At 33.4% G+C, this 13,346-nt stretch overlaps 1 protein-coding gene across 23 annotated transcripts in view; it reads right to left on the bottom strand.

Annotated features, from left to right (window-relative positions):
- LOC136026341 (longitudinals lacking protein, isoforms F/I/K/T-like) overlaps positions 1-12,924 on the bottom strand; it is a 93,393-nt gene extending 80,469 nt beyond the window's left edge. For 19 of the 23 annotated variants that reach the window (XR_010617274.1, XM_065702847.1, XM_065702845.1 and 16 more), the window contains exons 1-3: positions 12,794-12,924; positions 3,879-4,052; positions 622-1,258 (exon numbers count right to left, since the gene is read on the bottom strand). Coding sequence is in view for 22 of the 23 variants with exons in the window: in XM_065702847.1 (XP_065558919.1) it covers positions 622-1,258; positions 3,879-4,049 (808 nt within the window). In the remaining variant the exon portion in view is untranslated. Of the gene's footprint in view, positions 1-621; positions 1,259-3,878; positions 4,053-12,594; positions 12,715-12,750 lie in introns of those variants that run through there. The other 4 variants (XM_065702831.1, XM_065702832.1, XM_065702830.1 and 1 more) reach the window with 4 other exon arrangements.
- Between the last annotated feature and the right edge of the window lie 422 nt (positions 12,925-13,346).

Raw genomic sequence — 13,346 nt, 5'->3', positions numbered from 1 at the left:
AGGGGCGGGGGAATTGTGGCCAGCCAGAGCATATTATCCAGGAAATATTATGTAACTTCCAGACGAACGTGATTCTACTCTATGTGGACTATCTTAGCCCGGACTTGATGCCCGCAACTACTTGATTTTAATTAAGTAAAATCAAGTAGTTGCGGGCATCAGGTCATGGCTAATTGTAGAAAAAGCCAAGACAGATAGCCAAGATGAGAGGCAAATCTGGCATAAGCCCTTTTTAGGATTGTATAAAAATGATATCATTTTACTTGTAGATGGATTGGTCTATCATCCATCTTTCCATTCATCATTCCTAGGACAGAACTAAGGTAGATAGCCATAGAACTAAGGGATGAAAGATCTCATATTTATAACTGTAATTAGACTAGGCAAGAGATCAGCAAATTAAAAAAAAAATATAATTTGTATAAATATGTTTTTATTTTTTTAATAAGGAGCTACAATACCTACAATTTCGCTTCAAAAAAGAAATGTATGCAGCCCCCATTAACAATGAAGTTTATGATGTCGCGTTATGAAGGAAAAGTTTGCCCACTCCTGACCTAATGTATTTATAATATAAATATCACTTTACGTAAAATAAATTGACAAAATATGAAACCATACCTGAGACTAGCGCAGAGAAATCTTCTTCGTTCCAATCCTCTTCCTGCCCATGGTCAGTGTCATTCCCTAGTTCATCCCCACTTAGTTCTGATTTAGGAAGAACAGGAGAAGGTTCATGATGGTTTGAGTTATCTAAATTCGACGACACATATTCTGTCACATAGTCACCGATGTTTTTCTCTATACGACTATTTAACTCACTATATTGCTCAATAGCTGGTGCTAAGGCAGGGGGAAGTGGAACTTGCTTTACAACACGAGGTGTAGAAATAACAGGTACAGCACAATCCTCTTCTTTTAACTGAATAACTGGAGCAGGTTGAAGAGGGGGAGCGGGTGGAACAATCTCTCTTTTTACATTAGACTCCCCAGAACGCCGTCGACGTTTCCGACCAGGAGAGTGGGTATCACGATCAGACTGAGGCGTCTCATTTTCTTGTGGATTTGACTCATCTTCCGCCTCAGCAAGTCCTTTAATTTTCAAGGATTCGGCAGTACGAATCAATGATGCTAAACTGTTTTGAGCCACTCTGACTTCACCACGGTACATATAGTCCACAAGAGCTTGGAGTTCAACATACTTCACATCTTTTAGAAAAATTACCAAGGATTTGTCCTGGTGAAGGTCCACAATATCCTAGAATAAAATGTCGTTTTTATTAAGCAATAAGTACCAAAACTAGCACTGAGACCATTTAGTAGTATGATCTGACAAAAAAAATTATAGGAGATAGTGGTGACAGCTATCCTGTGGTGCACCTGAGAGTCGTAAGCCCACATAAAGGCCCACTACTACTAATTTCAAGTCACCAACCACCCACTGTCCACCCTGCCTATGGCTGATTCATGGCAGGGTATTTTTTGGAATACGCTACCGAGATCGGATGGACTGAAGCCAGTAATAGCTGCAAAAATCAAGACGGGGGTGTCAATCCCCTCGACATACAAAACAGCAACCATGGCGCAAGGAAAGTTCCCTTGAGGAGCAATCCGAGATGGAAGAAAGCTCTCTTGCTAGTACCAGTTCTGAGTGCCAAGTGCCGATTGCAGCCAACGGCTCTTTTTTGAAGGACAATTGTTATCTACCCAAGCCAGTCTGATGCTGGTAGGTGAGATTGTCGGGATGTGGGAAAGCGATGGCGAATACTTTGACAATATCAAGGCAAGCACTTCTATGAAGCAGAAAAAGAGAAAGGTTAGCCTTATATAAAAATATCACACCCGAGGAGGCACCGAAAGTCCAGCAGCTATTGGTGTTTTTTCAGGGGGAGGAGGCAAAGGGACTTTGTTACCTGATTCTTGACTCAATTTAATGAGTCTGGCCATACTAATAAAAACAGAAATTGCTGATAACTTGAAAAAGTTTTATTAAAATAGTTTTTAAAGATACAAATCATTGGTCACCAATGGCCAAGGAAATATATCTTTCATGGAAAGGAGATCTTTTTTAGGTGAGAGAAGAGTGATAAACGAGATAGACTTTCCATCTCCTTCTCCTAACAGGGGTTATCTTGGGATTTCTCAGCTTCAGGCGATCTCTCCCAGTCCCTTAGTGTTCCGTCGTCTTTTATCTCTCATAAAATGATAATCATCTTCATAACATAAATCACTTTTTAATTCCTTTTATTCACTCTGTAAGGTCATATTTCAATTCTAGTAGGGCGAATCATATTCTACAGAGCAAGATGCCTAAATCAGCTCATAGGTGGCAATCTTTTAGCTTGTTCCAGAAAAAGAAAACTGTAAATTTTTTTTTAGCCTTTTAGAAGTTTTTTCTCTTTCTTCTTTGCTTTTATTTTTCTCTTTTTCTGTGTAGGATTGATTAGAATCTAATCAATTTATTTAAGGAATTTAACTTGTTTCTTCCATTCTTTTTCTTTTTTGTAAGAGAGGTTTTAATTTTTATAGACTTTTGCTTTTCTTTTGATTTGGTGCTTAACTGAATCGTGTGTTTTCCCCTCCTTTAAGCCTACAGTCCTAAGATGTGTATGGAGATATGTGCCATATATCCATTGAATGTTAAATTAACTATGGATAAATCTTATACTTGTGTTATTTTATTAACAAATCTTAGTCTTGGCTATGAATGTTTGAGTACCAAGTCGAATGGTATGTTTTAGGTAATAATTTATTTCAAATCAATAACAATTTTAGTTCTTCAGAATCACCTCAATGGGGGCCAAGCGTATCAGCAATTTTTGTTTTTAAGAACTATTTTGAATACACATGTTAACTAGAGCCATATATCACTTCAATTTTGTATATATAAAAAAAAATATAATACACTCGGGGTGGTTTCATAAGTCGGAAAATAGTCTTTTAAATGCAGTAAGTTTAATTAACTACAGCCTGCCGAGAGGCAAGCTAAAGAAAATTCACTTATTGCAAATATGTCCTGTACTAGTAAGAAAGTTTAAAAAGTTGCGAGGATCACTGAATGAGGTGGCAATTTTTGTGACACAAGCTAAAGGTCATTTTACGTCAATTAACTATTTAAGACAAAGTTTTTTAATAGGGATTCAGGTTTTGTCAACTTGTGCGAGACTTGAACCGATAGTATTTTGCAACACTGCACCTAAAGCTTGGGCTTATTTTGTTTCTTCTAATATATATATAAATATATATATATATATATATATATATATATATATATATATATATATATATATATATATATATATATATATATATATATATATATATATATATATATATATATATACATATATATATATATATATATATATATATATATATATATGTACACATATATATATATATATATATGTACATATATATATATATATATATATATATATATATATATATATATATATATATATATATATATATATATATATATATATATATATATATATATATACACTTATTAACTATAAATGGGAAAGCTATGAAAAAAAATGTTGACCATAATTTTTCTATTATTTTCTATTATTTTTTTTAACTAAGTTTGACCAAGTGAATTTTAGAATACACTTGAAAATTTCCATCATAATCAAGAACATGAACTCTGGAGGATCTTTATCCTTATTTTTTTTTTTTTAAGAACATGAAAAAACAATGGAGATTCACCCCATCAAATAATTCGCACATTAAAATCAAACCAGAAATGCCTCTGCTTTTGTTATTTGTTGAGATCAAGTCAAACTGACCTCTGAAAGGCTTGTGTTGTAAACTTCCTTAAACTGGAGATACATACTCAATTAATTCAAACCAATAACAGACTAAAAACTTACTTGGAAGTATGTGCTGCAAGCAGCCAGAACAACTCGATGGACTCGAATGCTTTTCCCTTCAGCAACTAGTGTAGCATCAACTAAGGTCTCACTGGATAGAAGTCGATCAAGGACAGATACTAGAGTGATGTGATGATTGTTCCATTTTAAACAAAATTCTTGGCTACCCATTGTCTATAATAATTTAACAAAATATGAATATATCATATTTAGAATCAACTAAACTGAGCAGAAAGTTAAGCCCGAGCCAAAACACTCTACAGAGACTGACTGGCGACATTGATATCCCAAAATAGTGTTGATCCTACATTCACATTCATATATAATGTCAACCATAGCTATCTACTTGGATGTGAATTTAACCATAAAAGTCAACAAAAGTAAAAATTATGTCTGGCCCCAGGAAGAGAGGCCACAGTGAGTAAAGGAGTTTTCTTTGAGAGTTCTGCCTATATAAATAACAGAATAGCCAAAGTTGTATCCAGTCCAGGCCTTCACGACTCCTTCACAGATATGGAAAATTCCGTACCCTATCTAAGCAACAAGTCTGGTTAGAGAGTACCAAACTGTGTCCAGGCACTCCAATCGATCCACATGGCATCGAATCATAATTTAAATACACCATTTCAATTAAAATGGTCTAAAGGCTTAAAAAATAACCCTCCAGGGAAGGCAAAACACAAGCAGCCCCAATGACAGAAGAGCAAACAATCGCTTTCAATTGTCCTACGTTTTCTCTTATTGCTGAAATATTCTAATAGATTATTTCAAGACAGAAGCTTCATAGATACATTTCAGCCAAGATGAATTGCATTTAACTTTGTTGAAAGCAGAATCCTAAAAGATAATATAAGATATTTATTTTAAAAAATCATTATCACAAGTCCAGAGGGGTCAAATTCTATTTGTGTCCCACTTGGGGCTATGGAGTCCAAGCTTCTGTCACCCTTTATTCTTAAATATATGGTGGTAAATCTTTGAAAATTTTTAATCAATTGTGGAATACTTTGATAAAAGATTGAATGCTATTCATAAAAAAAAATTTATATATTAAATTAATTACGTTGATAAATTAACCTACAATTTAAAACAAAACAGCTTTACAGAGAAAGCATCCAAGCTAAAAAATATGAAATTTCAATTTTACAGAGGGCATCCAACCCTAATACTGCTATTATTACAACTACAACAACAGCTTCTCGGGAAGAATTTCTACCCATGAGAACAAATATTCATACTAAAACTATTCCTACAGCAAATTTCTTTTAATAGCCATCCTTCCAAAGCCATCTCCAACAAAGTTCTCATAAAATCAAGTTCCACAACACTAAACAAACTTCTCCCAAAATGACTGCTCTTACTGCAAATATCCTTACTAGCACTATTCCTGCTACAATCAATTATATGGCAGCCATTTATATGACCACAGCTCCTGCAGCAACTACTGCTACCGAATGCCTACTACTGATGTATACAGCACAAGGATTTTAATTTATGGACTAGCAGAATTTTAATTTAAAACTGGTTTACAAGGAAAATTGAAGAACAAATTTGAAACTAAAATAGGTGGAAATCAACAGATAGAAGATCTCAAGCTTAAACAGATATGCGTATAACTGAAAAAAATAATACCTAAACTATACAGAAACTACAATCAGTAATAAAAGTAAAACCCATTTACACAACAGAATTTGTTGAAAGCCTTAGCCAGATCCAACAAGTTAACTTCTAAGGGAAAACCAGTCTCAACATTCTCTGTGGCTCAGTTTTATGTGTCAAGAAGGTTGGTAGGATGATCTATTTTTGACCTGAAGTCATGTTGACTGGGATGGATCAGAATATTAACATCAAGGTATTGGATACTATTGTAGTTGAATTATCTTTCTAGTATCTTACAAAAAAAAGGAGTGATACTAGTAGACTTAGTTTCTTGTTTATCCTTTGTTTCTATTTTAAAAATAGAATTTGTGTGAGCTATCAGCAAATCTTTTGGTAATATATACGAGTTAGTTCACTTTTATAAGATAAGTGACAACAGTTCAGTCAATTTTAGTAGACATATCTCATAAATTTTAAATGAAATCTGTCAAGATAGTTTATCTTAATTTGGAAAGGATAAATCTTTGATCATGTGAAAAGTTTGTCGTCTGCATGAAAATGTTACGAAAAATTGAAGTTTTTTAGAGATAAGTAGAAAAAATACTTAAAGACTGTAAATTTGACAAATCTAGGCGTCCCCCCAGGAAATTCCCCCCACGAAAAATCCCCCAAATAATTCCCCTTGGATAATTTGGGATGTTCATTAGAAGGTAAATCGAAGATACTACTCACCAGTTAAGTCAAAGGTAATGCTGTACCATTGCCAGTAGTAAAACCCATAGCAGTTCAATGTATTTTTTTCTAGGGGTATTTCACATAGAAGGGGTGGTCGTATAAACACTAGAGGGGCTCATTTGGCGGCAATTAAAAGTTCTAGTGCCCTTATTGAGAGTCAAAAGTGATTGGAGAACAACAAGCCACTACACACACTGTTCTTTCCCAACGCATCTGATCAAAATTTTGAGATAGAGATTTTGTCCAAAATCATCCAAAGGTCAAGTAACCATGCTTTCAGGTTTGGCAATCCCCCTTCCAGCCTGCGGGGCAAGGGTTGTAAGATATGCAACTTGCCAATTGTTAAGATATAAGGTTTTTACAGGATTGAACAATTGATTGAACATTGAGAGTTCTGTTTTTGTTTTTTAAATGGATAGTGACTGGAAAACTAGAACTGTTTTTGATGTCTGGTCCTTTTAATGCCTGGATAGTGATCACACATCCATGATCTTTCTTTGGTAAAAAGAATACACCAAACATATAAAGATGAGACCTATAAACCTCCACAATAGGGTTCTCTGGTTAGGGAGGGGATACATACTGCAAAGGGTGCATTTTATAAATTGAAAATTAATCCCTCTCATTTTCTGGCAACATTTCTGGTCTATGCTTTTATTAAGAAATTAAAGAGTAACATTAAACCGCAAATCAGCAGAACTTATTCCATATAGGAGGGGATGCCCCTTCCCCATTGCCAACCTCCACCTTGTGGTCGTAAAATTCGGAGGATGCTCATTCGATTGGAAATTGAGAGTTCTAGACTGTTTATAAGTCAAAGTGATTAGAGAGCAACCATCCCCTGTCCTAGAACTGATTTTGACATCTGGTCCTTTTGTTACCCCTTAGGACATCTGATCAACATTCTGGGGTACCTATTTTGTACTTTCTCTGTGACTACGCAATTTTGCGAGTGGGAAAATTTTGCATGAGAGGAGTTTCCAGGGAAGGCACCAGCTCCCAAATTTTACATCTGATGAAAATCACTCACCACCAAATTCAATTCACATATTAGTCCAAAAAAAATCAACCCAAATTTTTTAATTAGTTTGGCATTTACTAAAAAAAAATCTTTATTTTTAAAGCTGACTGTAGTGAAACTTAGGACTTTTTTTTATCAACAGCAAGAACTTGAAGTATCTGCAATAAATTTAAGAGAAGAGGAAGATATTTTAGTCGCACAGTATGAAAACTGCATTTGAATTTTGAAGTTTCATGAAAACCATATCACAAGCCAGCTGCAATGAAAGTTAAAAAAACAAAACACTTTGATCACAGACAAAAACTTCTAGAATGCACAATAGAACTTCAAAATAATGGTGTCATTTTGTAACCCAGTACAAAATTCCTTGATTGTAAATTTTGAAACTGACCGAAATCAAGCATTAGCATGTTTTATATCAAGCATAAGTGACATGATGCTGACCTATAAATATAATGGCCAACCAGAGGTGGTTTTAGGGGGACAGAGGGGGTACTTGCCACTGGTGCTGAAACATTAGGAGTGCAAAATTTCAAATAAATAATCTAAAAGTTATAATCATTTTGTTATTTTTGAAATTGTATTTTTATTAAAATTAAGCAAAGGGTTCAGTTAATAATTGAAAATAATTAATAAATTATTAATTAATTTAGTTATTAAAAATAAATTTAAAAAAGATTAAATAATTACAATAACTAAAATAGAACAATTAAAAATAATTAAATAATTTTAAATAACAAATTAAAAATAATTAAAAATATATTATTAATTAATTAATTAATTGAAAATAATTTTGTTAATAAGTAAAAGTCATGTTGAAATTTGGCTCAAAAAACCTTGTAGGAGACAAGAGGGGGGGGGGGGGGGGGGCGTTAATCAAAATTTTGCCCCAGGCACAAGATATGCCAGAAACACCGATGTGGCAAATCAACCAATACTCTCCCCACTAATCATACAGGATAAAAATCATACAAGAGAATTTTCACAAAAGCTAGCCAATTAGGGAGTGAGGACCAGGATCCACCAGAACTATTTCTATGTCCTTTAGGTCAATAATCAACAAAGAGAGGAATGATAAACCATTGAAGTTTGAGTTGGACTCCTCATTTACCAGCTAATGCCAGTTCTCCCATGTCACTAAACAAGTAAGATCAGAGGTTCTTCAATGATTACCACCATCAAAACAAAGCAAAACAAATCCTTAATTTTGCTCCAAATTAAGATACAGTAATTAAGAATTAGGGTAATGATGTAGCAGTCAATCCTGTATACTACTACTACTACTACTAATGTATACCAATTTTAACAATTAGCTTTCTTATGACTTCCTCTTTTTTCACCTGCCTTATTGCCTCTGAAATCTTGGTTAGTAGTACGAAAATTACTGAGGTTATAATCTCAAACAATTCAAAATAAAATTACAATTTCTAAAACTTGCAAATACTGTATCTTCCCCTCTTACATACTTTAAAAAATACAAATGTCCTTAATCACACTTTTTGAGCGTTCCTTTCATCTATTTGCCCTGTCCTTTAACATGCCTTTCCTATTTGGCATCCTAGTATCTCCAATGAATTGTGGAATATAATAATGGCATTCCAAAAAAGGTGCCTAGCAATTATCTTTGATGACAATAAACCACCCTCCATATACCCTGGACATATTCACTTTAGCCTAGTAAATTTTTCACTCTGAATTTACTGTCCTCTTTTTGATTAAACAAGAGTCCCTATTTTCATTACTGAATGAAATTAATAGAATTTTCCACTGAAACAAATAGATGTATTTGTCTCCCCAACAGAAGTGATATGTTAAATACATGAATTTTCTCTCATCCTGTTTTTATCACTCATTGTGTGAAAATTATCTTACTATTTTTTTTTTCTATTTACAATGTTATTTTTTTAAGTTTGAGTTTGAAGTGTGAACCTAGTCATCTGGGCTTACAATATCCGTTTTAAGGAAATATGTCATTTCCTTACATTCCCTTTTAACTGGAATTAAGCCAGAATAAAATCTGATGATTAAATAAAAATATTTTTTTGGATAAGAATGAATTGAGAATTTTTGATCTTATTGTAGCTAGGGTGATCTTGGTGCAAGACTCCTTTTCTGAACTAAGACCTAAAATATAAGAAGAGCAACGTCATTTGATTCACCATTTTACACTTTTTCCAAATATGAAAGGCAAAACCATAGAAATTGCAAACCAGTCTCCCCTTCCCCTCCCTATCACCTAGATATACACTTAGACAAAAAAAATATTCATTCCTTTTTTATTAGCATTATTAACCAACTAGATGAAAAACAAGTACAGCAAATAGTAGAAAGCAACAGAATAAACAAACTTTTGCATATGCCCAAGGACTATATCAAGACAATAGGGCAGGAGGGATGGTCTGGAATGCAATTATCATGGAAGCAACTATAATGATTGGGAAGAGTTGAATGGGGAATACATCATCATTCTACATTGTTATTATAGTGTTTAGCACACAATAGGAATCTTACTCCAAGATTGCTATAGCTACTTACCAGCAGCTGTTAGCCTATATAATGAATTAAATTTAAAAAAACAAAACAATTTTTTTCAAAAAATTAAGGAAAGTAAGGAGCAACATTAAAACTTAAAACAAATGGATATTATATATATATGAGGTGGGTTGCTCCTCCTCAACACCTGGCTCATTATGTGAATTTTTTTTAGTGATTTTAAAAACAGCTTCTAATTGTTCTAATTCAGAGAATATAGTGTTTCAGGAGTCATTCCTAATGAATCGGGACAGAATCCAAACTTTAGCACAAAGAACAAGGTGTTGAGGAGGAGCAGCCCCTCCCCCCCCCCCATTTATATATGTAATAATTTCTGTTTGTTTTAAGTTTTAATGTTACTCCTTACTTTAAGTTGAAAAACTTGTTTTTTTATTTAGTTTCTGATTGTTTTCTATATAATGCCAAGAAATCTGCCTACACATCAATGAAAAAATACCCCCTCCTGACTGATCTATTCTCTAGACCAGCAATTCTCAAATTGTGATATGCATACCCATTGGGGCTACACAAAAAATTTTAGGGGGTACATGGCCAGCCAACAAAGAAACAAAACAACTCTTAAACTCTAGGACTGGCAATTTTATTTTTATTTTAGCTATAGTTTACTCAGTATTGGTAACTGAGAAGCCTAGACAGTTTTACATCCTCACACCTTTGCTTAGTCCTAATTTATAAGGTTTTAAACATCTTAATATAATTTTTTCTAAATCTTAATATGGCTTAAAATCTGCTGAAATAAGAAGAATTGTATTTTCAAAATTTAAAAGAAATGAAAAAGCAATTGAAAACTTAAAACTGAGGCAGATATTTTTGTCTGAAATTCAGTTATGAACATGTCTTCAAAGCTCTAGAAATAAGAGAGGAGTAAACATAGTTGCAAGACTACCTCCCTAGAATATTTTTTTTTCCAAGATTCACTCCTGACAGTTTTAATTACCAAACTCAACCACTTTTCATGATAGCAAGAAGCTCCTAAACTAGAACTTTACCTAATGCTGCTTTGGAAGTTTTGTCAAATGTCCTCAAACCATGTTGTGCAGGAGGTGGGCAAATAGATCAGGAAGGGTATTTTTAAATATTATTTAGTTGGTAAGAATCACATCTTCATGTAATTGTAGGAAATTTAATACAATATAGATATTGGTAAATTTGCACTTTACAATGTAATTTGGCTACGATGAAAGTGAGTACATCATTTGATACCTTCTTTTGTCCTCTTTTTTAATCCAAAAAATGCCTTTTTAGTCTTAACAGAAAAATATTATTTTGAAAATAGATTTGCAAATAAATTTTTAACAAAGATAGAAACCCCTCAAAAATGTTTTGCTGTGATGTTATTTTTGAAGGGTTTGAGATTCTTTAAAAAAAATAGCAAATTTGTCTTTTTAATAAAATTTTACTATTAAGACTAAAGAAAATAATAATTACCATTCCTGAATCTGCTAAAAATGGAACTTTTTTTTTACTGAGCAGTTTTTAAGCTTTTTGGTAACTATGGACTGTTTTAACTTTTGAGGGCTGAAAATGGAATTTGGACTGGAAATTGAATTATGAAAGAAATTGAATTATTGAACTATGAAAGAGGACAAAAAAAACAGCAAGTGATTTATTAACTTTCATCATTGCTAAATTAAAATTGAAGGGTTGCCAGATGTTCTTTAAAAGATATTTACTTAAATCCACTGATCATCTTTGGATAAAATTCTGGATAAGCTACTTTTGGTAATCTTGGAAAGGGGTAAGGTTAGGAAAATGAAACTTTAAGCTTGGTCTGAATCCAGGGTCAAAAACACATCCTGGGAAGATATTGCCCAGCTATTGTGTCAACCTTCCTCTGATTTCTAAGGCTTAGAAATGTGCCTACTAAACAGGTCTATATTTAAAGGATTTGGGACAAAATAATGCTAAAGGCCTACTTTAACTTTTACTTTTCAGTTTAATTTTCTCTGTCTACTGTTTTGAAAATGCAATTCTTGTTATTTGAAAGACAATTTTCTTGTACTTTGAGTAAACTTTTGAGCCATATCAGTGGGTTTTTTTTCTAAATTTTGGATATGTACTTGCATATCTCTGTAGCCTAATAATTTGAGATTGAGCAGAGTTGTTAAGCTGATTATACTTTTCTTGTACTTCATTTATGCAGAAGATGTATTTAGCAATTTATCACTTTTATAACAAAAATGTTTAAAGGTCAACAAAGTTCAGTGCCCTCTAGAGGAAGAAGGCTCAGAGGCAGGTACTTCAAAATTCCTTCCAAGGACACACTTTAGTTGGTAGATCCATCCCTGAAAGTTTCAATTTTCTAAACCTAAACCCTTTCCAAGTCAGGCCTAACAAAAAGTAGCTTGGCTAGAATCTAACCCATCTTTGTTGCTTTATGGTTTACTTTTCTAGGGCTTCTTTAATCTTACAAAAAAAGGTGTAAAAGAGATTTTAGCCCTAAGTGCCTTATAAGGCACTGAACTATTGTGGTTAGACTATTGTGAATAGGTAGGCTAGGTTTATCTCATAGTTACCAAATTAATCAAGGAAAGCCAAATTTTCCAGACATCAGAAATTGAGCAACTTAAATCTTAAACATTCTACTGATGTGACTCCAATTTAAATATGAATTTATTTGTTGCTTAAGTGGGCTAGTAAACATTCTATAGTTGCAACTTCAATTTAAATAGAATTAATTTGTTTTTTAAGTAGGCTGACTATTCTTGACCAAACCAACAGGTGACAACTTAGCACTAGGCCTAAACTCTAAGAACTTAAAATAACAAATTAACAAGAAGAGGCAACCAAATTAGGGTTTTAGATGACCTTAATAAATAACTGCAAGTCTTATAGGAACCATTTCATTAATTCATTTGTTTTTTAAGTAGGCTAGCTATCCTGGATCAGGTGACAACTTAGCACCCAGCCTAAAAACCTAAGAACTGAAAACAACAACTTAATGAGAATAGGCAACTAAATTACAGTTTTGACGATGTAACTAAAATAAATAATTAAAGTTGCGAGCCTTTTACAAATAATCAACCGTAAAATATTTTTAGGCCTGCAGGCTTCCTTGATGCATCTTTCCTTTCATTTCTTCTTTAAGTTTTATAGCCCAAAGACTCACACCGTAACATCGATGTTCAGTGTTAATAGGTTGCGTTTCTGATGCATATGAAGACACTGGAGATCCCAAGAGATGCCACAGACAAAAAGTAGCCAACATAATATGGATGTCTATGCAAACCAGTTCCTAGGCGGGAGTTTCTTTGTGCTTCGTAGCCTGGGAGTGCCAGGGTAGGGGTATTATCCACTTTGATTCGATTTTTCACCTCGGTTTGACTGTTTTTGCTCATATTTGAGTCGTAAAGATGGTTGTAATTAATTTTATCCCGAGCACCACCAACCCTAGAAACTGGTTCAGCTCTGTGTCTGTCAATCTATATACCCTTATAATTTAAAAAAAAATATCAGGCATCTAGGTGCCTTTAGGCTATGTATGATAATGTTCATGCATGCCAGGAGTCTGAAAAATTGATGACAGACGAACAGAAGAAACAAATTAATTGGTAAGTATC

Source organism: Artemia franciscana, chromosome 4 (genome assembly GCF_032884065.1).
Source record: "Artemia franciscana chromosome 4, ASM3288406v1, whole genome shotgun sequence".
Taxonomy (NCBI): Eukaryota; Metazoa; Arthropoda; class Branchiopoda; order Anostraca; family Artemiidae; genus Artemia; species Artemia franciscana.
Note: the sequence above shows the minus strand (reverse complement) of the source record. Positions and strands in the feature narration are given on the sequence as shown.